This window comes from Mus caroli, chromosome 11 (genome assembly GCF_900094665.2).
Source record: "Mus caroli chromosome 11, CAROLI_EIJ_v1.1, whole genome shotgun sequence".
NCBI classification, from domain to species: Eukaryota; Metazoa; Chordata; class Mammalia; order Rodentia; family Muridae; genus Mus; species Mus caroli.
Genome location: NC_034580.1, coordinates 28818422 through 28843811, shown reverse-complemented (window position 1 = coordinate 28843811; position 25390 = coordinate 28818422). Strand labels below are relative to the sequence as shown.

At 42.1% G+C, this 25390-nt stretch overlaps 1 protein-coding gene across 2 annotated transcripts in view; it reads left to right on the top strand.

Moving 5' to 3' along the window:
- Nucleotides 1-25390, top strand: part of Ranbp17 (RAN binding protein 17) — a 308796-nt gene that overhangs the window by 267321 nt on the left and 16085 nt on the right. Inside the window, exon 25 of one of the 2 annotated variants that reach the window (XM_021175823.2) lies at nucleotides 10120-10286. In XM_021175823.2, coding sequence (XP_021031482.1) covers nucleotides 10120-10286 — 167 coding nt within the window. Of the gene's footprint in view, nucleotides 1-10119; nucleotides 10287-25390 lie in introns of those variants that run through there. The other variant, XM_021175825.2, reaches the window with a different exon arrangement.

Below are 25390 nucleotides of genomic sequence, written 5' to 3'. Positions count from 1 at the left end.
GAGCTCCAGGACAGCCAGAGCTATAAAGAGAAACCCTGTCTCGAAAAACCAAAAAAAAAAAAAAAAAAAGAGGAAATCAAACTCTAACCTAACCGTCCATTGTGTGGGATCCACTCACGATCTTCTGGGCTCTTCCAAGGACTTGGGTCACTTCTCCAGCTCTGCCCTTTGTAGCACATACCTTGTCTTCTAGGCTCCAGTTGCCTGTACTCCACTGCTGCTGCTGTTTTTGGTGATCATCTCATGGTACTGGCATCGATAAAACACTGCTGTCTTCTACTGCAACTGGACTGCACTTTCACAAATAGCCTCTCATAGGCTCTTTTCATGGTGGTAAGCCTCAACTTCTCTCTGCATGACCCCATCAGTCCTAGCCTTCAACTGCCACTGAGGCTGCCCCTTCACTAATGGCCTCTCCTGGCCTCTCACAGTGCCAAGCGTCAGCTGCTACCCCTTCATGTTTCAAATCCAGTACCACCTGGGTGACTCTTATACATTACCAAGTCTGGCTGCCAACACGAGATACAACCATGCCTCTGGAACATAGCTTCTTTATGCTCTCAGGAATCACTTCCCAGAAGATTTTACCTTAGTGATTCTGGTCTCTTCTTAATCACTGCTAATTTCTCAGCTCCAGCTAACCAACATCAATTTCCCAGTAATGCAAAGTTTTCCCTTTAGTAGTTCTGGTATCTTGTTAATCACAGCTGATTCTTCAGCCCCAGCTAACCAAAAACCATAGAATCTTCACAATCAAAACAACAATGGCCCTGATCAGTCTTTAATCTTCTCTCTGAAATTTCACAAGCCAAACCTCCGTCTTCTGCACTGTTCTCAACATTATCTTCCAAGCTCCTACAACACATCCCACAGAGCTCTAAACATCCCAATGGCTCTTCTAGCTCAAAGTTCCAAAGACCTTCCACAGTCCTCCCCAAAACATGGTCAGGTTGTCACAGGAACACCCCACTCCCAGTACCAGTTTGTCTTAATCAGGGTTTGTATTCCTGAACAAAACATAATGACAAAGAAGCAAGTTGGGGAGGAAAGAATAATTTATTTGGCTTACACTTCCACATCTATGTTTATCACCAAAAGAAAGTCAGGACAGCAACTCACATCGGGCAGGAAACCCAGAGGCAGGAGCTGATGCAGAGGCCATGGAGGGATGCTGCTTACTGGATTGCTTCCCCTGGCTTGCTCAGCTTTCTTATAAAACCCAAGACTACCACCCAGGAATGGCACCACCCACAATGGGCCCTCCCACCCTTGATCACTAATTTAGAAAGTGTCTTACAGCTGGGTCTCATGGAGGCATTTCCTCAAGGGAGCCCCTTTTTCTGATAACACAAAGCCAGCCAGTGCACTGGCCTTGAACGTTTAGTCTTCCTGCCCTTGCATCTGAGTAGCTGGGATTGACTTGCTCATCTGTAATTAAATATTTTAAATGACTCCAGCTTCTTTCTATCTTTATGGGTTTATGAGCTGCCTTTATTTTTATTGGTGCTATGTATATTCAAAATGAGCATCTTCAAATAATCTTATCAAAGTTTGCTTGTTTGTTTATTGTTTGTCACTGTAGCTCTGACTGTCCTTGAACTCTTATGTAGACCAGGCTGGCCTCAAACTCACATAGATCTGCCTGCTTCTGCCTCCCTAGCACTGGAATTTAAGCCATGTACCATTACACCCTTCCCGTTATATGCTATAGGACAATCACAGTCTGTGTCTCCATGTTATCCCTAAACTCCAGTTACACAAGCTCTAAGCCTCTTGGGGGCCTGCAGCTCAATTGTGCCTTTTGGAGGGCAGTTCTTTCAGTAATTTCTATGATTGTATGTCAAGTTCATAGATGTTTTTCTACAATTTTTAATCTGCTATCAATGTTGTACTTTTTTTTGCCTGGCCCCATGAGCTCTTAGTGCTGTGACTCAGCCTCCTCAGTAGCTGAGCCTTTGGCTTTTTGTATCTTGTTTTGTATTTTGTTTTGAAGCTCTGAGCCTTTGGCTTTTTGTATCTGGTACTTTCTCACCAAGCTCATGGTTTCCTTTAAATTTGATACTGTTTATAAGTTTAATAAGAAAGTCATTTTAGGTCTTTGTCTACTGGAATAATTTCTTACATATTTTCCTACTTATTTATTTTTCCTTTCTGGATTATATATTCATATGTATGTCTTGATTTTTTTCATTGGATATCACATATTGTGAGTTTTATTGTATGTAGTGTTTGATTAGGATTTTGGATTCTGTTCTTTTAGTTGAGTTACTTTGTGATTAATTTCATTCATTAGAGCTGGGGTGACAGCATTTATTTTAGAGTTGTTGAGCCACATACTAAGAGTTAGCCCTTAGAGAACACTGCCCTGCCAGCGTGTTACATGCTTCCCAGGAACTGTTCTGGCCCTTTGGATTAATTAGGAATCTTTTAGCCTTCATCTTTTGCAGCTTTGGGGAGTTTCTTCTCTTGTGTGCAAGGAAAGCAATAGAGACTCCCTTACAGCTCTCTGTAACTGGATCCCTCTGAGATTCCCACACTCTGGCACTTTGCACACATTTATAGCTGCCTCCGTCTCCCTCATTTCAGTCTTGGCTTTATTTGGACTGCCCTTCCTGTCCTGCAGTCCAGACTGCTTTGGGCGTGTGCTTCAGCAATTGTAAGGATTACCTCATTCATTCCCCTCTCCTCAGGTTTAATAGTCCTATACTTCTTGTTGTGCAGTAATTGAAAACTGTTGTTTCATATATTTTGTCCTGTTTCTGGTTGTTCATGGCAGGAGGGGAAATCCTCATAGCAGTTAATCCTTTTCGGGAAGAGGTAGAAGTCTTGTCTTTCATTATTACAGGTTAGCTTGACATTCTGTTATCTTACATTATAGTAATACTAAGGGTTTTGAATCCGTTGCAACAGCTCTGTTATTCTCAAAGTGTGATAGTCATCAGACCTGGGATCTGCATTTCAGCAAGATGTTGACAAATTAGCATATGAAGGGTGCTGAGCACAGTCCCATTGCTGCTGTGGACACAGGGACAGTGGACACTTACTGAGTGACTGATGTGTCAGAGTGGTTCTTGTGTTTGCTCATTTCACCAGAAGAGGGCGTGGGATCCCATTACAGATGGTTGTGAGCCACCACGTGGTTGCTGAGACTTGAACTCAGGACCTCTGGAAGAGCATCCAGTGCTCTTTCATTCTTAAGAACAAATGTATACCAGAAGTGGGCAGGATAATCTAGGAACACTGTGTGTCCTCATTCCCTTCTGGATCATAGCCATCTGAGGAACAGGAGTACTGTTTTGTTTTTTATTCTTTATTATTCTTTGAGATTGCTTCTCAGCCTTTTCGCTAAGATCAAGTGTATTACTCTTTGAGAATCTCATTCAGTATATTTTGACCACATTTTAATTCCTCCTTAACTCTTTTCAGGCCCTCCTACCCCTCCCTGCCCACCTTAATTCCTGTTCTTTCTCTTCTATTACAAAATAAAACAAAATAGACACAAAACAAATTTTTTAAGAAAGACTGATTATATTGGCCAACTCCTCATGAGCATGGGGCCTGCCCTGCGTGTAGTTGATATACCTAGGATTAATCCATTGAAGGGCACTGATTTTTCTCTCTTCCGGCAACTTGGTTAGCTTTTTGGTTATCTGTGTGACTTTGTGCCTGTTCCCCCATTCTCCACACTGGGATTTTTATCTTTCTTAACCTTGTGTCGGTCTTGTGCAGTATCTATGAGTTCATATACATATCTGTTGTGTTGTGTCGAGAAAGCACTTTCTCAGAAATCATCTACCACCCTGACTGCATAGATCTCTGAGCGCACAATCTCTGGAGATTGTGTGATAATGACATCTCACTTAGAACTGAGCACTCCAAAGTCTCTCCCTCTCGGTACATTGTCCAGTCGTGGGTCCTTGTGTTATTTACTGTGTACAAGAGAATACACTTCTCTGATCAGAGTTGAGTGAGACACTGATCTGTGGGTATAGAAATATGTCATTAGGTGTCATTTTAGTGCTGTGTCCATTTCTCAAACTAATATTATTTTCTCATTAGGCCCATGGTCATCTCAGGTTCATCCTCATTAACAATGGTGGATTTTATCCCATTGAGTGTGCCTTAAGTCCAGTTTTTAAACGTGATTGGATGCTCTCGTAACATCCACACCACTCTCACACCAGTGGGCCTATCTTATAAGCGGTATTGTTGTTGCTCACAGGGTTTGTAGCTAGATAACATTGAGGATTATTTTTTTTCCTTTGATAACCTGCACAAAATCTTCCAACACTGAACACTAGCCAGTAGGGATAAAGCTTTCAGTTAAACCCCAGCTAGATTTCTTAGTTCTATGCCATATGTATGTGGTATCTTTAGCAATAGTCTTACCTTCAAGCTGTAGCATCTAACCAATAGCATTAGGAATACTCAAGAATATTTGCGGGAAAGGTGTCTGCTGGACCCTTTTGGCCAATTGGCCAATAAAAGAGCAGGCATTCTTAACCATTTCTTTATTCCCAGGCACGGTACAGAAAGCACTTGCTAAGTACTTACTAAAAGAGTTAGGTAATATTTTCAGTATGTAGGTGAGTATAGTATGGCTCAAAAAATTGTCTCTAAGAGTCTTTCCCATTTTTCTTTGTAGAAGTTAAGCTTGGTTCTTCCTTCCAGCCCCATGCTCCAAGAAATAAGACTCAGACTCAAAATGTATTTATAAATACCTTGGTCATATAGCTAGGCTCTTCTCTAACTAGATCATAACTTAAAATATCTCATCTATTTTAACCCACATTCTGCCCCATGGCCGGTTACCTTTGTTCAGGAGCCATGTGTCCATCTTGTCACAGCTTCCTGGACAAATCTTCCATGCCTGGCTCTATCCCAGAATTCTTTCTGTCTACCAGATGACCCACCTCTATTCTAGCCTTTCCTATAGGTCATGGGTTTTTTAATTGACAAGTAATATATTCATACAATACACAAGATATTCTCTCTACACCTCTTTATCATACCTTCCTGCTAGATCTACCTGATAGAAGTTGCAGCTTTGACAGCTGGGAGCCTGGTAGAAAAGGTTCTTGTTGTATGTATGGTTTTGCCTTCAACCTCTTATGTTGTCATTTAGGTAAATGACAGGTGAATTGGACCCTGTGCCTTCAGGATCTAATTGTATGTTGAAAGTAGCCACTTGGATTTTTTTTCTCTCTTGCCATGATACACAAGCAAAAAAAGAGAATTACTGGTTGTGTTTGGACCCTACATTGGTTTCAGTTCTATAGCTTTGGTGTAAAGTAATGGGATAGAATCAGAAACTTGAATCAGGAGTGTACTAGTTGCTTGCCTAGTATTCTGAACATGGTATTTCTAACTGTAGTTACCTAGTATCCATTAATGTTTATAGTTTCAAGCTACATTTTGTTTGTCCGTTTGTTTGTTTGTTTTGGAACAAAATCTTACTATGTAGCAATGGCTGGCCTAGAACTCATTATGTATGACTTGCCTGGCCTTTAACTCACAAAGATCCCACTCCCCTGTCTCTGCTCCTGAATACTGGGATTAAAGGCATGCACTGTCAAGTTGGCTTTCAGCTAACTTTTTGAGCACCTCTCTTCCACTACCTTCATTCTTTTACAAATACAGAGCAAGCCTAGGACCTGCAAAAGGCTGCTTTTAATGAGTCCTAATTCATTGGTTCCATAGTTATCATTTATTCAAATGCTATGTACTAAGTAGTATTCTAGGCCTTGGCAGTGCTGAGTGGATTAAGACAGGAAAGCTTGTATTTTCGTGGTGAGGGATAAACTAAGTAAAGAAACGCTCACACAAGATGATGCCAAGTCATAACTGTTAAATAATTCTAATGAGGCAATAGCTAGAGGAAGTGTACAGTTCCTGAAGCCATGGTAAGGGAAGGCCCTGAGATCAGCTGTGGGCGATGCTACAGTCCACAGGGAAGGAAAGAGCAGCACAAAGCTAACCATGGATCAGCTGCACTGACTGGCAAGGCAGCGTAGTGGCACGGGTACTTGGCTATTAAAAGTGAGGGCAAGCAAGATGTTCAATCAACCACACACCACCTATAAAATGTATCGGTAAAATGTATGTCAATGTCAGGATAGCTATCTTGCCATTTCTAACATTCTTGAATGGGTCTTCAGTGTTACTATAATATTAATAGTGAAACATTGAAGAAGTACATTAGAGTTTAGTGGGATTGTACATCAGTTTTTCCCTTCACAAATAGTTGATGCTAAAGAGGGGAGACAGCTATGAGTCAGTTTAGTAGATAGGCTTTGTGTTTAAGGGATTGAAAGCTAGGAAAATGCTTAGAAAATGAAAGAGGGTGAGCCTGCCATTGGGGGAGCACTGTCCCAGTCTGTGTGAGCTGGATCCTGGTACGCTGCACAGCAGTGCAAGCTTGGGCTGTGTGTACTGCACACCATAGATGTGAAGTCAGACAGCTCAAAACAGCCACCTGCATTCATGCTCACCTCCTTCCAAAGCTACTATTCTCCTCCTTTCAGACTACATTTTTCCAAGACCTTCATCCCTGTGCTATGATGAATTTTGAGCTGAAGTCAGATTTTAACTCTGCCCCATAACATCTTCCTGACTCTCTGTTGTGCAGGTCTTGTACACAGTTAAGCTTCCAGAGCGCCTTTCCATTGATGGGCCTTAGTAAGCAGGAGGGCTATTAATGATGCGTTTGATTCCTATGGAGACCACTTGTAAGAGAGTCAGAGCACTTGGCTCTCAGTGCTAAACAGTGAATTGCTAGAGAGATCAGAGCACCTAATAGGCATCACAACATTCCCAAGCATGTCCACCTTATACATGGGATCCTTTGCAGAATAGTCTAAAGATCCAGAAGTGGCATCAAATCTAAACATCCGTGGGGTCTGCCCACTCTCTGAGAAGTCACTGTTTGACTCTGACTCCTGCAAGATAAAGATGGGACAATGCTAATGTCTCATCTTCAGCACTGTTCATCCTGTTTTGACCAAATGCCTGTGATCCTTATGATTCCACACATTTAAAACTACCTAGAAATAACATTTATCCTTTTCAAAGCCCCAACCATAAATCAACCATAATGGAACCCCTTGCTTTTATTGCAAAGCTGTGTGCTCCAACCTTTGAGTCTAAAGTGTTTACCTGGCTTTTCTGCAGCTGACTCAGTGGATTGGACCCTTTTAATGCAACTTGCATGGCAGTGTGGTCACCAAATGATGTGAAGTCTTTAAATTTTATATATGATTGATAGCATATTGCTCTTTACTTTCATGACCAGGGCTTCAAATGTAGAAAAATGAAGGAGGGAAAAACTCAAGAAATGAGTGTTTGATTCCTGGGCTGCCCCCAAGTTAGCAGAGCATGGGGTTTCTTCCTGCAGAGTACCCTAGGGCTTGGGCCGTGGGGAAGAGCGAATACATACATCATCCTGGAGCTTTGAGAAGCTGGGGGTTGCTCCTTTCTTAAAAGCTGTCTTACCCTGGTGAACTGCTGTCCAGACCATGACCGTCCTTCAGCCTCTCATTCCTAAGGATCTTGTCTGGGAAACCACCATCCTGTCTGTATCTCAGAAGCCCTCAGACCTCCTCTTCTATTTCTAGAACACAGCTCCATAATTATGTGACCATTTTCAAGCTGGGATGCTTTTCCTTGTTAAGTATTACTAAACATGGGCCCTACCTTCTCTGGAGTACTACTCTCTCAGGGTAGTTTAGCTTCCCATTTTCCAAGTCCTTCCCAGACCTCAGATCTATCGGACATTCATATCTTAAACATAAGATGAATAAGACACTATTTCTCAGCTTCCCCTCCCCTTCTTGCTTTTTGTTTGTCTCTGTTTAGTTTGACTTTTTGGGTTTTTGAATCAAGATCTCATATAGCCTAGGTCAGATCTTCCTGCGTCCACCTCCCAAGTATAGGAATTACAGGCTTGTGCTGCCAAGCGTGGCCTCTCAGTCTGATTCTCTTGTGAGGCTACACTATCTGCCATTTTTGTTTCTCTTTAGTAATCAAAAAATTGCCAGGGATTGTCTCGACATGTCTTCAATAACCAAAAAATGAGAGTAGTAGCACACTAACCATACTAAGCTTCTAAATCACTGAAATGGGATAAACTAGAGAATCTCTGGACTTTTAGCTCCTCCTCCCATACTCCTGCTTCCTCCCTCTCCCCTCACTTGAGTATGCTAGACACGTGCTATACCACAGAGCTTCATCCATAGCCTTTCCTTATTTAAAAATGTAAATGATACCTAATTCTCAGTAGTTAGAAGTTGATGTGGTAAGGGCTGGGGGTGTAGCTCAGTTGTAGAGTCCTTACCTAGGATGCATGGAGTCCTGGGCTAAGTCCCTAGAACTGCAGAGGATCAGCATGGTGGCTTGGACCTGTTAATCTCAGGACCAGCACTGAGAAGGCAGATGGAGGAGGAACAGCAGTTGAAAGTCATCCTTGACTCCATAGCAAGTTAGAAGACAACTTGGGATGTATGAGACCCTGTCTCCAAAGAAAAAATGAAGAGTCAGTAATTCTAGTATATAAAGGAAATTATAAATGGTTACATAATGATTTCTTGCTTAGAAAACTTTGAATAACATCTCTGTTAATTCAAATTAAATGTATCTCCATCCATTTTTGAATGCTCTCATGTAGGAACCCAACCCACATTGTTAACCTTCTATCCTCATTCCCTACCCATCTCATCTGCAAACCAAAGTCTCACTCACCTTCAAACTGTACCCTTCTTCATACTGTGAGTGACAGCCCAGTAGGAAATGCAATCTGTGTTCCTCTTATGGGGCTGGTGGCTAGTTTGGTTTAGTTTTGTGGGTACCAAGGACCAAATTCCCAGGGCCTTATGTTTGCTGTACCACAGACAGCACCACCTCCATTGTTATAAAAAAAAAAAATTGATGCTTGTGTGTATTTTTACATAATACTTGGTTTTAATATAGTTTTGACGATACAGATTCATGGTCCAACTTCTTATTTCTTGTCCAACCCTAATCTTACTGTGTTCTAAGGATATGTCTTTGGACAAGTCACTTAAATCTCTAAACCTCACCTCTCAAGTAAGGAGAGCTATTCCATGCCGTGGTAGAAGATTAAAAACAAGCATCCGTGTAAACCGTTCAACACTGTCCCTAACATGTAGTAGCCCTCTCAGCACGTATCAGCTATTTGTTGTTACGGAAGAACTTCTTCCTCATTCAACTCTGCAAAGTGCTTTACAGAAAGTAAAAATCTCACTCGGAAGTAACAATGCAGTCAGTAAACCGAAGCTGTCCAGTTCCCACCATGCTGATAGCTCTTGTCCTCTCCCTGAAAGACTTCCTCTTTCTATCTCATTGAAATAACCTTTCCAAGCTATCTCAAGCCATATCCTTTGACCACCATTGAAATTTGATCTTTCCCTCCAAATACAGCAGTTAGGACTGGGAGAGGAGGCCATTTCAGGAAGTACTTGTCGTGCATGCACATACAAGGACCCGAGTCAGATCCCAACTCCCCCTATAAAATGCCAGCCATGGCAGGCAGCACAGTCCTGGGATCCCAGCTGTGGGACGGTAGAGACGGGAAGATCCCTGGGACTTGCAAATCAAATTAGTAAGCTTCGGGCTCAGTTAGAAGTCCCTGCCCCAAAATTAAGTTAGCAAGTGATTGAATAAGATGCCCGCATTGACCTCTGGCTTCCTGATGTGTGTCCAGCAGCAGCAGTGTGTGTGAGCATGTGACTCTTTCATAGATTATTTTATACTATAGTGACCTCTGTGGAAAGCTATGGCAGGGTTTAAGTGTGCACCTATTTCCTCTGAAGTACTTTACACTAACTAGATGCTTAATAACCAGTCAAATTGAACAGGGGTGTTCAAGTCCCCAACGGGGACTTCTGTCCAGTTCAGACCAGGAATCATTTTCTTGCTAGTGTTTCTCTATGCAAGACTCTGTAATAGACACAAGGCTTAAAGTGAGAAAGAAGCCAAAGCCCTTCTCTCAAGGATTTAGGTTTCAGAGTGTTTTGAAATCCTAACTCTTTTTAATAGAGACAATGTATCGAATAAGCAAACAGTTGAGTAACGGGAGTGAATTGTTTTTTATTGTTTGTACAGACACAGTGGTCTCCTCCAGCTGCTGTACAAGTTTAGACTACATGGTCACCTATCTCTTCAAGCACATAGCAAAAGAAGGGAAGAAGCCACTTCGAAGCAGAGAGGCTATGCAGTCTGGTCAGAGACTGTTACATTTTATGCAACAAAACCCAGATGTTCTGCAGCAGGTAACCTCACTTAAAGTGTTTCCCAGAAGCCAACCCTACCTCTGGTCTTATATGAGCATTTATCAAGGTATTTAGCAATTATTCTTGTTGAAAGTTTTCCTGAACAGTGGAGAGTGCACAGGCTGACTTCAAGGATACCCACCCATTAAAATCCCAATGCTGCTGAGTTCACTGCAGAATTCACGGAGGGTGGTTCTTTTGAGGCCAAGAAGAGTGGCGCAGAAGACCTCAGTCTCCTCCCTGGGCCCTGGGCAGCACCTGCTGAGGAGAGCGTGAAGGACCTGGCTGCTGGAACAGCCCTGCTGCTCCTGCTCCTTGCAGACAGCCTGCTAGGAGGTGTCCAGTCCTGAGAGTGTAAGGAGCAGTTGTTCTGTAGACATTAGGGAGTCCTGCTGTTCTGATAGTAGGCAGTGTCCCCACACATTTGTCATATGTCATAGTGCTGCAGTTCCCTTGTCTTCAGCTGTGGTTTCTAACTGGCTAACACAGGCCAAGTCCAAGTTTATGATTATTTTAAATAGGTCACTTCCACCAATCTGAGAAACTACATAGAGAAGAAATGAAATGCCAAGAATATTCCAAAAAGAATAAAGCCATTTTGCAGATATACCATCACTACGATTGATGTTTCTACTTCTACAGAATTTAGGAAATGTCTGGTACACTGTTTTCAGCTTTCTTTTGTCACAGGTACATCCATAATCGTCTGATTTGCAGAAGTAAATACTTCACCTGACTCTATTGTCATCTTAGTCTGCACACTAAATCACTGCACACGGACATGGTGAAGCAAGAGCAGGAAGCCCAGAAGAGGCTTCCTTCCGACTGTGATGGCTTTGCTAGTACTTAAATGAAATTAGGAAAGTCTTATGTGTGGTGACGTTTCAGCTGACAGATGACAAGAGTGTAATTCATTCATACTTTGAGTAACTAGACAAGCGCTAATTACTGCAGGCCCATTACTATTTGCTATGTCCCTGAAACTGTTCAACTAATTGATAATGTTTGAAAAAAATGAGTAGACTAGAATTCATTGAGGATCTGGTCAGTGCAATTTCTAGCTTCTCCATGGGTACCTGTTACTCATGATGGCATGCTCTAAGTCAGTGAAGCTCAGCCTTCTCTACGGAGAGCGAGCACATGAGGGCTGTCATGTACTCCAGCCTGTACCAGTGGTGACTGGCTCTGCATGGGACTAGAGGTGTGGGGCTCTTCAGGATCTGAGTGATATGCCTCATTTAATGTGTGCAAAATGCAAAAACAAGTAAGATTTGTAAAGATGAAATTAATCAGCCAGCTCTGTTAACATAGAAATGATAGGAACTCACACAGAAGGGGAGGACTATGAAGGAAGTCTTTTTTTTTTTTTGAAGATTTATTCATTTATTATATGTAAGTACACCGTAGCTGTCTTCAGACACACCAGAAGAGGGCATCACATCTCATTACAGATGGTTGTGAGCCACCATGTGGTTGCTGGGATTTGAACTCAGGACCTCCCAAAGAACAGTCAGTGCTTTTAACCACTGAGCCATCTCTCCAGCCCAACAGAAGTCTTATTTAACTCCAGAACTGCCTAGAAATGTGACTGTCATGGTCCCCAGTTTTACAGATCAATACACTGGGTGCCTGAGTATTCACCAGAAAGTAAAGGAATTGGAATTTGAACCCAGATCCCTTTAGTTCCAAAGCTCACATCCTCACAGCTCACACCACTGAGTCAGGGCATGTCAGAGTTATCCAGATGGCTGCCTGTGCAAAACACACATCCCTGTAATGGTGAGGATGCACTTCTCCCACACTGCTGCCTGCAAAGCACTACTGTGCAGGTACAGACAGGAGTCTACCGGCTTAGCGAGAGAATCGAAGGGTACAAATACCCAAGGGTACGCTAGAATCAGGCCCAGCCTACCATGATAAAGGACAAGTCCACAACCGAGTGAGTCACTCCTGTGCGAAGTCAGCCATCGTCCAGTGTTGTCCCTTTAGCTGTGGCCAGGCACTTCAAAGTTGGTTGAAAATTTTAGCAAAAATCAATAGGTTGCAAGCAAGTAAGATGGCTGTGCAGGAGATCAGCCAGTGCGCCCTTACTCAGAATCGCCATGCATTTGTTGGTTTAAGTAATTTCTGTGTGTTAATAAGACTTGGTAACCTTTCACTTTACAGCACATGACTAAGTAGTGATATATCTTTATTAAGCAGTGGAATACATTCTATTTATTTGGGATGTAAGCTTTCAGATAACACTTTAAATATTAATGACTGGTCTCTGGTAGTCAGCATAAATATGATTTGCATTAGCACTAGGTTATATCATCTTGAGTGCCTCTGATGTCAACTATTGGGTATACTAATATCTGACATCATCTCCTTAGGTCACTGACAACTTTGACCTCTATTCTTATGCACAGTTTCTGTCATCTCAAAAGCTCTTTTGAATTGATTTGAAATTTTGACTCTTCCCTTTATGAGGCAGTAAAATTGATAATTATTCAGATGGGAACTGAGCACTGAGTGAAAAATCAATTCCACCCGCTCTCTGCTGCGTATAAAATTACTTCTGAGTCTGCTGGACTGAACGGATGGCCAGAGTGAAAGCAGCAGGCAGGAGTAGTGGGAAGAATTAGCTGGACAGAGCTAATAGCCTGGAGGGCTGGACCTGGAAAGGAGGGAGTGGGCCAGTTGGGGGTTATTATGAGCAGGGATGGGCCCATTGATCATCTGTTTACATCAGCTTTCCAAGACCTTATAAATCAGCCCTGAAGAGTGGCAGACCCAAGATTCAGACTCTCACCAGTGGGACTTGTATTAGATTATTCTCATTTTCACACTCAGATGAAAAGTGAGCCATTGATTATTCATTGGCTGCCCATTAAATGCTGTTTTTATAGATGATTTGCCTATCACAGAAGGTAATGAACAAGGTTGCTGCTTCATAACTGAGGTCTCAGTTTTCAAGGCATCTGTGTCATTAAGTAATGCCTAACCCTATTAAAAGGAATGGGTTACAAATTGCTTAACAGTGCTGAAAAACTAGACCCTAATGACTAATTGTGCCTGGAGTTTAGAGAGGGTTTGTCAGCTCTTTAAACTAAACGGATGCAGTGATACTGCAATTATTTACTGGTTTGAACTGTTTCCCCGCACCCTGGACATATTTGGCTAGAAGCATAACTAGCATGGAGAGTGTCCGTTCCCAGCTGCAGAAGGGATCTTCTCAGGCTTCCGCAGAGAGCCCGCACCTGGTGGGACTAGCCATTTGTGTGCCGGAACCAGAGAAAGACATCCTACATGCCTCTCATGGAAGTGTGTTGGTTATGGCCTGTCATGTGACTAGAGACCTTGCACGGTTCGTGACAGACTTTTCAAGGATTAAAGTTTCTTAGATGTGAAGAGTCATTGAATTTAAGTTAGCCTGTTTGCGTAAGAATTGTCCGCTTACTAGTGTTGCTTCAACTTAACATCTGAGTAAAACCCAGACTGCATAAATGAGGGGAGAAGAATTACCCAAGTATATTTAAACTAAAAACTTAACAAGAGACCAGCAGTAGCAGTGCTCAGATTGCTAATCACCACTGATTAGCAGTAGGTGAGAGTGAACTGCATAGGAACTTAGAGATAACATTTGTATATGATTTTTTCTATTTAATTACTATTCATGCTACATGTTTACATTCAAAACCAATAGATCAGCATTCATTTGGATATATGAAAAGACAAAATGCTGTGCTCAAATTAGGTGAGTGTAAAATTGAGGGACATGATGAATTCTTTTAAAACTTTAAGGGCACTTGATACAGAATCCTCTCTGCATAGAATGTCCTTAAAAGCACTAGCACGGCCGGGCGTTGGTGGCGCATGCCTTTAATCCCAGCACTTGGGAGGCAGAGGCAGGTGAATTTCTGAGTTCGAGGCCAGCCTGGTCTACAGAGTGAGTTCCAGGACAGCCAGGGCTACACAGAGAAACCCTGTCTCGGAAAAAAAAAAAACAAAAAAACAAACAAAAAAAAAGCACTAGCACCTTGTGCTTCAGAAGAACAGTAGCTATGGCTTCACTGTCACTGAGTGGGTGCTGGTTAGCATGTTGATAAGTTACATTGAGATTCTAGTCTCCAGAGTTGGAGCAGTTAGGCTTGGGTGTCTCTTTCCCAGCCTTGGCCAGCTCCCGATTTGGCTCAAATCAGCTCTACTAAAAATGCAGAGAGGTTCTAAATATGCTTTTCTTTCTCTTCTTTTCTTTTTATTTCATCTATTTTTGTATTCATTTGTTTGTTTGCTAGCATACCATTTAACTAGAAGGTGTGAAGAGCTGTCAAGAGCTATAAGAATCATACTTCAGTAGGGATGTAAGCGAAAAGAACATTCAGCCTTTTCCTCAATCAGTCAGTCAATCAATGAAAATTGCTTTTGTATAGTGCTCTTCATGACTTGCATCCCAAAGTGAATTACAGCGAAAGGGAGATCATCTGCTCTTTTTTTTCATCTCCGTATTTAGACTGAAATGATATCGCTCAACATTTTGACATACTATTCAAGACATCCTTCATACTTAAGAATCCATTCCTTAATACTGAGTAGGAGAAAGTGCCGACACATGTTTAACTGGTGTGGAGGCTTTGGCCTGTGGACTTACTTAGCAAGTGTCTAAGGACAGAAAACATTGAGACAAATAAAATACACTCATGTTTCTTATTTAACTCTTTAAAAAGTAATTAGCTATATTTTCTAATACTAATGAAAGTATTTCTCATGATCCTTAAAATTTAAAAAGGTGCCCTCCACTTAACGAGCTAGTTTTGGCTGGAGTTTTGACTTCATTCCTGAAAACGTGGTAGTAGACTGAAACAGGCTGGAGGAACATCCATAACTTGGCAAATAGTCAAGAATAGTTACTTAGATTTTTGTGGCAGCTGCACTCATAGATGTTACCTTAGTCCTTTTCATAGAAAATTTATGCATATACTATGTATTCTTTTTAGGAAAAAAAACAATACTAACAAAATGTCAGACCCACGCAAAGCCCACGTGCAGACACTGCCTTCAGTTCCTTGTGTATGGTTTCTGACATCATCATCAAGTGTCTCTGTGTGAGTTTTTAGCATCAGCATTTCACAGATGTAGGAACTGAGGTAGAAAACGTCAAGTATATTTCCCATGGTTACGTTCTGCAACTGAAGGACTGCACCATTCAACCCTCCTGTGCGTCTTTATTTTGCACTCTTTGTAGATATTAGTTATCCCTAACAATGGCTTTCATTATGACAGTTTTGTACAGGTCTATAATGCATTTTTATCATGTGCCCACAATCACACTCTCTTGTTCCCCTTGCTGAAGAACTAAGATGTTTCCAGCGGTCTCTCTAACCCCAGGGTTGATGGACTCACCACAAATATCTGCTCCCACAGCTGGTGGCCCTCCCCTATCATACTGTGTTTTGAACACTGTAAGTCCCACTGGGTCATCACAAGGTAGAATGATTTAGAGTGGTCATCCTTTTAGAAAACAAAGCATTAGGTGTGTATCTAGGTGTTTGTGTGTTTGCACATGAATGCAGTGCCTGTAGAGGCCAGAAGAGTGCACTGGGTTCCCTGGGCCTAACATGGGTGCTGGGAACAGAACTTGGGTTCTCTGCAAGAGCAGCAAGGGCTCTGAACCATCAAACCATCTCTGTAACCCAACTATGTACTGCAGTTGGGACAAAGTAGACGGACAATAGCCCAAAGAGGTAGTGTACAAGGACAAGGGAGTTTTTCAACCAGCTGGTGGGGGAAAAAACAAGGCTCAGTGGCTCCAGTATCATCTCTGAGACAGAGCTGAGCTTCCTCTCCCTTTTTATTGTACACCCAATGCCTTCACTAATTCTGTAGGTAGGTGAGGAGGGTGTAAAACTTAGCACATGTTTCCTGAAGAAATGAGTCAGATAGTGTGACTGCCTAGGGGTGAGTGGGGATCTTTGTGACTTTACCTATAATATCTTTGAGGTTATTTTGAAGTTTCTTTTCTTTCCTTAATCTTTTCTATTTTTTTAAAGATTTATTTTTTATTATTATACATAAGGAAGAGGGCATCAGATCTCATTACAGATGGTTGTGAGCCACCATGTGGTTGCTGGGATTTGAACTCGGGACCTTTGGAAGAGCAGTCATTACATCTCCAAAAACTAGCTAGCCATTGCCTTCCCAGACACATTGGAATTTGTCCTAAAGCAATGCAGAGATTTGTGTCTCTTAGTATTGCCCACTGACTACTAATTAAAAACAAAACAATGAAGAGGGAAAAAAAATCAGAACAGTCAGTGGACCCTGTGTGTGAGTGTGGGTCTCAGTTTCTTATCTGTACAGTCTGGGACTATAAGAACAGGTAGAGCTGAGCCTTCCAGTGTGGAGTGCACAGTGTGGACTGTGCCTCGCAGCTCAGTCCCATAGCACTGCCTTAGATGGCGTTGTAATCTGATTTTTTTTCCATAATTTTTGAGCACTTTTGATTTGTTCTCTTTTAATATAGTTATTTTGGTTTTCCTTATCCTATTTTGCTTTTTTATTACCAGGTTTGTTTGAGACAAAAATCAAGAGTGTTCTCTATCTGTGAGAAGAAAGAAAGGGAGAGAGAGGAAGGGAGGGGAGAGATAGAGAGAGATCTAACTACTAAGAATAAAGTTAAATAAGAAGGCCAGGACTAAGCCAAAACATCTAGGTAACAACAAGGCAATAAAAGTCTAAGAAAGAGGGAAGCTGGAGAAATGGCTAAGAGTTTAAGAGCACTAGCTGCACTTCCAGAGGTCCTAAATTTAAGTCCTAGCACCTACATGGCAGCTCACAACAGTCTGTAACTCCAGTTCCAGAGGATCTCCTGGCCTCTGTGGACATTGCACTTACATGGTACACAGAAATATATACAGGCAAAACACCTGTATAATAAAATAATTGTTTAAGTTCAAGAGGGAATAAACCTTTAACGAATGAAGGACTCTGGCTGGAGAGAAGGCTCAGTCAATAAAGAGCGTGTCTCGCCTCATGCTTGCAACCACAGCACTGGACAAAGGCAGGGCCCTGGGGTTTAATTCCTAGCCAGCCTAGCCTATTTGGCTGGTTTCAAACCAATGAGAGACCCTATCTCAAAAAGGCAGGCTGTTTAACACCTCGATAATTAACAACCAAGGTTGACCTCTGACTTTTGCACACACATGCAGACACACACACACACAAAGAAAACATGTGAGTATTGCCACCTAAGACAAGTTGGTAAAGTCCATGTTTTAATTTTCAAAAATAGAAATGTCGGGACCTGTGAGACGGTTCAGGGGTAAGGGTTCTTACCACTATGGCTGTTCTTTGATCCCAGGGATTCACGTGCTGGAAGAACAGACTTCTACATATTGTCCTCTCGTCTTCACGTATGTGCAATGGTGTGTGCGTGTGCACAGATCAATGGATGATAGATAGATAGAATTTTAATAGTAAAAGCTAGTAATTTTTATTAAAATGATATTTTACCTGTAATATAGAATTACCTGTTCCTTTAGACTAAGTCATGTTTTCTTTTAGAAGAATAGCTATTGTCTTAATCTTTTTCTTAAGTATGTCTGCTACTTTGATTTTGGTTGTTAGGCATACTTGTTGAGTAACTATTTAAGCTGCAATATAGATGTCATCATATTAATGTAACTATAACAGTCACTTTTATGGTGTGCCACCTTGCCTCTCAAAGATCTCGTATATCTTGACACCTGTCCAGGCCTCCACACAGTGTGATTCTTTACAATGGCCCGTGGGCATCTATAAAAGAAATACCCAAAATAATAATTTTCCAAATCACAGTCTATGGGCATCATTTTTAACTGTAAGTCTATAATTGTCGTACACTACCAAATAATAATTTGAATAAGCCAAATGGCAATGCCAAGATTCTACCTCAATATAAAATAGCCCTTCTGAAACTGCAGGGAAAACGTCAGGTCTACATGTGGGTCAGGGAAGGAAGAAGCACTGCCAATATTGTTCAAGTTAACAGAGCAGAGAGGGCTCCCACCCCATGAGGATGTGTGTTCTCACCTCTAAGCACAGTGGAAGGATGCAATCCATTGATAGCATAACTTGCCTTATTAATTGAAAGGAATGGAATCCACCAGATGTAGCCCAAGCCAGCAGAGAGTTGGGTGACTAAGCAACAGCAAAGAGACCATATTGAGCGAGCCAGAATCCAGTCTCCAAGTCATTTATTTCAGCCAGTGACAGTACATTTAAACTCCTGTGCCTCCGCAGTGATTGATGGTTTAATATCATATATAATTTTTTTAATGAAGGAAAACCATTTAAATATGTTACCATTTGCACTGGTATTCTCCTATGTACATAACTGCATTTAATCATTATGGGGATTGTTTTTATACTTGTGTAATTTGTATCCACGAAATAACTGTCAAAATCATCTCATGCTGTTGCTGGAAATGGTACAGTGTGCTTCATACGCGAATAGATCCATTCTTCCCTGCACATAATTAAGAGTGTTGGAGCTTGCACCGCCACCACGTAGGAATTCCGTGTTTACATTTCAGAGAATGAAAAATAAGCCATGGTGTTTTTGCAGGTTCTTGTTTTCCGAGGAAACGACATTTAAGGGCCTTAGTTTTGTACCAGTATATGATTTGAAGAGTCTGATTTTAAGACTTTTAATATTAAAATACATAATAAAATTTTATTATCTAATTACAAGAGGGTTTAGCCTCTTATTAAAGTTGCTAAATCAGGCCTATATTAGCATTATAATGGCACAGTTTGACATGGAATACTCAAAAGTCAAGTTCAAACGGGAGGGGTCTCTTACCCCTACCCCTCACACCAAATAACAAGGATGAAATGCATGTATGGAAGCAAACAAGGAGCAATTTGGGATGCTAGAGAAGGAGTGGAGGTGTCAGCCCAGGATGGTACCCTTAGGCAAGGCAGCTGGTCTATGTAGCCTTTTGTTTATCTGCTACTGGTTTATGTAGCCTTTAGGCCGGCACCAGAAACAATCGCTCCAACAGGGTCAGCTGCTGGTCAGAAGCAAAGTAAGAAAAGATTTTGCTTCCAAACACAGCAGCCATAATTTCTGTACAGCTGGCACCTGCTACTGGTGCACAGCATGAAGGTGAAAGGTCAAAGAGGCAGTTGTTCAAAACTCAAGAATGGCTTAAAGGGACTTGTAGATTAATCTGCTTTATTAACTTCTGTATATTAGATAACTATTGCTGTGAATGACAGTACATCTTTTTGAATAAGTCACATCCCTTTCTCTTTTAAATTAGCTTTTGAGTAATGAATATTAAATAGAAAGCATTTCAGAAGTAATTAAATGAAAATAGAATGATGTCATTTTACAGTTTTGTTTGTGTGTTTATAGAATAGGAGAATTATGCTTTCCAAGAATCCTTAGAAGGAGAAAAAAGGAAGGAAAGGGATAGGAAGGAAGGAAAACAGTCAGCTCTTCATAAAGAAGAAATTGGAATAAACAAGCCAGCCATTAGCCTTTGTCTTTAAACTGAAAAAAGATAATGTCTCTTGTGCCTTAGCATGGAATCGCTGGGTGCCAGTGGCTGGCTTTGACATTCCCAGGGGCTCCGAATGCTTTCTTTATGAATTAAAGTGACTGCAATCTGTCATCATTCTTTTATCTACAGTTTAGCACAGTCAGTTCTGCGACCAGTCTGCAGCAAATGTTCTCAGAATAGTGAAGGGGTTGTGCGAAGTGGAAGCAGCCGCTCCTTTTCCTCCACGCTCATATAAGGCAGGGAGGAGGAGTATTTTGTGAGGGAAAATGCACAGCTTTATACACACTTAGACCGATGATAATTAGGCATGCTCTGTAATAGCCTCTTCCCCCATTCTGGCAAGTAAGATGGTTTTTAGCCTCTTCATTGATAGTGATGAGTGTAATTGACTATCTGTGTAAATTAAAAAATAGAAAGAACTCAGTGACTATATCCTTTTTTAAAACCTCTGCAAAAAATCAGTCACTATAGAGATTTTCCATAGGTTAAGTGCTGACACAAACTCTGGCAAGGTTTTAAACAAACTCTTCAAACAGGATGGCTTTGTCTGTTGACTGACAGTGATTTTTCATCCTCGTTGTTTGTTTTTAAGGTTTCTCGTAAAATAAAAGCACTGTAGAGGACATGTGGGTTTCATGGTAAGAGCAGCATTCATACATATTTCACAAAGAAAACTACATCAAGTCTTTATGCAAGTGTAAGCTCCCACTCTGAGCAGTACTTCTCTGAAATACAGAGGTTACACCTAACATCATCTCGCTACTCCCCCCGTCCATCACCCACAGTAGAGCCATGCAGCTTCTTCTTGAAGATCTGACTGACCCTGTTACCACCCTGCAGCGCCCTGTGTTCTCTGGGCTTGCTGGGACCTAAAACATCACTGTGGAAGGAGTGTCTCTGACCATTAGAAAAATGTGCTAAGGAATGAGCACAGTGTAAATGGGGTAGAAACAATGCCAGTCTGTGCTGAGTGTGAGGCAGACACACACAAGGGTTGGGTATGTGTGGGATTCACATGTGTGCTTGCACATGATTCTACTTAACCCTCTTATCTCTGAAGTACTTGTATAACCATTTAATAGTCTAAAGAAGTCAGCCTGGTCTACAGAGTGAGTTCCAGGACAGCCAGGGCTATACAGAGAAACCCTGTCTCGAAAAACCAAAAAAAGAAAGAAAGAAAAGAAAAGAAAAAAGAAGAAGAAGAAATCAGTGCAGATTTAGACGCAGCAGAGCTTGTACTCTTCCGGCTGAGCTGAGGAGTCCTTCCCCCTTTGAGGGTGCATGGTTCAAGACAGGGTTTCTCTGTAGCCCTGGCTGTCCTGGAGCTCACTCTGTAGGCCAGGCTGGCCTCGAACTCAGAGATCCACCTGCTTCCGCTTCTTGCGGGCTAGGACTAAAGATGTGTACCATAAGCTGTGGACACTTGACCCAACCTGAGTTACTTAACATCTCTACTGAGTTGATTTGTTGATTTGTTTGCATTGCTAGGGTCAAACCCAGAGCCCCATACATGCTAGGCAGTCTCCCTGCTGCTGAGCTGCATCCCCTGCTCTTCCTTCACAGATTTAGAAGCTGGCACTTGGATGATGGTCAACCTTCAAGACTCACATAAGCTGAACATTAAAATACTCAAAGGGCAAAGCATCCATTCCTTAAGCTTAGAGAGGCAGCTGCTCTACAAGGAGAGGAGGAGGCAGATGCCCTAAGAGGTTCTCCAAGGAAAGACCTAGTCGGGAAACAACACATTGTAGACCTAAGATCCTCACATGTTAAAGTTTCTTGACTTAAATAGAGAGCTCTGAGGACCCACTAAGCAAATGAATATGGACTCACTTAACACAATATAGTCAGCAGAGAATGTGACTTCACGTTTGAGGCATGGCTACCACTAACCTAGGTTTGCCCTTGAGAAATCACGTGCTATTTAGAAACATATTCTTCCAATGTGCATCTCAGCTTAAGACTTCTCTTATAAGACCATGTAATTTGAAGTCTGTAACATCAGGCATATTGATCAAGGACTGCAGGCATGTTGTCTGTGTGCTTTGCCCTTTGAGAGTTTTTTCTGTGATACGCATTCTCAAAGTCATATTCACTGGACTGAGGGGAAGGAAATAAGATGAATGAAAATAAATGCCATGGGCTGGAGAGATGGCTCAGCGGGTAAGAGCACTAACTGTTCTTCCAAAGGTCCTGAGTTCAAATCCCAGCAACCACATGGTGGCTCACAACCACCTGTAATGAGATCTGATGCCCTCTCCTGGTGCGTCTGAAGACAGCTACAGTGTACTTATAATAATAAATAAAATCTTTGAGCTACAGTGTACTCGCATACATAAAATAAATATTAAAAAGAAAAGAAAAGAAATACCATAAATCTACTCACTAAGACAGTACCATCATACCTGAAATCTACTGTAACTCTCATAACAGCAGTAATGGGCGTGGGTTCTTTAAACATAAAAATAGCCATGCATCAACCAGGTGGTGGTGGTGCACACCTTTAATGCCAACACTTGAGAGGGAGAGACTGGTGGATCTCTGAGTTCACAGCCAGCCTGTTCTACAGAGTGAGTTCCAGGACAGGCAGGACGATTAAACAGAGAAACCTTCTCTCAAAATAACAAAAAAAAAAAAGGAAAAAGAAAAGTTGGGGGAGGATTGGTACATCAAGAGTAAACTAGTGGGGGCTGGAGAGATGGCTCAGTGGTTTAGAGGACTGACCACTCTTCTAGAGGCCCTAAGTTCAATTCCCAGCAACCACATGGTGGCTCACAACTATCTGTAATGGGATCAGTGCCTTCTTTTTGTGTGTCTGAAGACAGCCACAGTGTACTCACATATATAAAATAAATCTAAAAAAAAAAAAAAAAAANAAAAAAAAAAAAAAAAAAAAACAGCAAAAAAGAGTGAACTAGTGGAGGAAATGTGCAGAGACTCAGAGTTGAAATAACTTGTTCAAAGTTGCACAGCCAGTGGTAGTGCTGCCAGACACCGTGGTCCCACATGGGGTCTTGTGATTAGAAACTACATTCCCGGGGCTGGTGAGATGGCTCAGTGGGTAAGAGCACCCGACTGCTCTTCCGAAGGTCCAGAGTTCAAACCCCAGCAACCACATGGTGGCTCACAACCATCCGTAATGAGATCTGGCGCCCTCTTCTGGAGTGTCTGAAGACAGCTACAGTGTACTTACATATAATAAATAAATAAATCTTTAAAAAAAAGAAAAAAGAAAAAAAGAAACTACATTCCCAGAGTGGCAATACTGAAATAAAGGGAGAGATTACCAAAAAAGCCTGGTCCTCCCACCCTGTTTTCTGGCTTGAGATGTGCTTCCCTCCTCTGTGTGTGCCTACTAAGTGGTACCATTAAACATCAGGTTCTCACCAGAGGCAAACCAGTAGAATCCAGTATAGGACTGAAAACCTGCAAAACTGTAAGCTAAATAAGCCCCTTCAAAATTCGCTTTCCTTAGGTGTGTCATTAAAATAGTAGATCTCAGACTAATGGTCTAAATAAGAGCTAAGATTGCTGGTCCCTAGATCTCACCCAGTTTGACCAGTCAAGACCTTCTTGGGTTATGTAGTGATACTTGCAGGTTTTTCTGTGACTCCTGAAGCACATCCCTATGGTAAGAATGTGAAGCTAACTTTCCTACACATTTGCCTGTTAACTCTGAGGCAGTTCAACCAGCAGCAAGCCTTGTTTGTCTGCAGGCTGGTCACCTGTCATTGCTTAAGCATGCCCCATGTACTTGTGCAACCAACCATCAGAACCCAGGGGCCCATGAGTTCTATATGCCTTGTCATGCTTGTGGGATATACCATACGGGCGTGGGCTCCTGAAATTCCATCTTCATTTAAAGCCTTTTCTTTGAAAATGCTCTACTTAGTAAAGACTTACATGCTGTGTGACCTGTAGGACCGCACCATTCTACAGAGGAGGACTTCTAGCATAGCTGAATTGGCTTCTGGGACCAGTTAGCTAAGCGACTCATAGCCTAGACACCCCAAGACTCAAGTCTTAGAGTCTCTCATTCCATTGTTCCCTCGACGTCCTCCATCACATTGGGACCAGAGATAAGTAAACACCTCTGTATATACTTCCTGGTGGTCCTGTGAGCCGGGAATGTAAAATAATACACCACCATGAAAGATAGCAATAGAAAGTGCCAGACTTGAAGAAAGGTGGCTTGGGCGACCATAAGGAACACCAAAAGCAAGAGCTCTCTGTTAATGCCCATACTTAACGTGGCCTCTCAGTTCAGATGGAACACAGTGGCTCCACTCAGCAGCAATTAGAGATAAGTGCATTCGGGATGATTTTTCCAAGATTAGAAGGAACAGCTTGATGGGTGGACAATAAGAGATTAATAAATACATGAGCTCCTTAAGGCCTGTTATGGTGACTCTGAAATGGCCTCCACAGGGCCATGTGCTCACTGCTTATTCCCAGATGGCAGCATTATTTTAGGGGTTCTAAGACATTTAGCAGGTAAGACCTAGCTGCAGGAAATAGGTCACAAGCGGTCCTTGGATATGTCTTAACGCCTGGCCCATCCCTGTCTCTCTGTTTCCTGACCACTGTGAGATAGAAACCCCCTGAACCATGTGGTGTTCTGCCCAGGCCCAGAAGCCAAGACACCATCAACTGAGCCCCCTGGCCATGAGCCGATATAAGTCATTGTTGCGTTAAGTTGTTTGTGTCAGAGCAGTTTGGTCACAGTGATAGGAAGCTAACTAATGCAAGACCCAGTTTTATTCAGTTCTATACCAGAAGTAGTCAACACATAATGAGAGGCCAGTGATTCTTTGAACAGTGACTAAGTGTAAGAAACAAAAAGGAAGGGGAAAGAAGGAAAATCCTGCAGAACAATACCTGTATACAGCAGGCATTCCATGTGTATACAGCAGGCGCTCTGTGCGTGCTATAGAGCTTGTGGTTAAATAGTGGTGACATGTGCAGGTGATAGCTTTGTAGAGACGAAGGAGCCATCATCCCCACAGAGGCCCAGCCTGTTTTCGAAACTGTGGAAGTTCCATTCCAGGTGCATAATGTGCTCTTACCCCACAGATGAAGAAAGCCTTCCCTCCCCACTCCACACTGCTCTCCTGGGCTCCCCTGCATTAGAGAGAGGCAGGAGACAAATTGACAGAAATCTGGAGGGAAGTAACTCAAGTGATTTAGGAGAATGGAAGGGCTGGCTTATGGGGCCAGATTAAAGAAGCTAAATATGTATAGCTTGCCTAAGTGACAACTAAATGGGGCATTTGATAAGTCTATAAATACTTGGAAGATGTAAATGCCAGGAGGAAAGGGAATTACTTAGCATGGCACAATGGAGTATTGGCATAATGGGATAATATTAAGAAAGGCAAGATGAAGGTTGAACATCAATAAAAAGCTTCCTGACAAGAAGAACCATTCCTGACAAGGGACACTATTAGGTTATGTGCTGTGGGCCAAAGGAAATAATGTCAGTGCCCTTCCTCAGGGTGCTGGCAGCAGAGCCAGCAAGGTAGCAGATGATGAGCGTGTCCTAACTGGGGCACAGCAGCCAAGCAAGTGACCTTC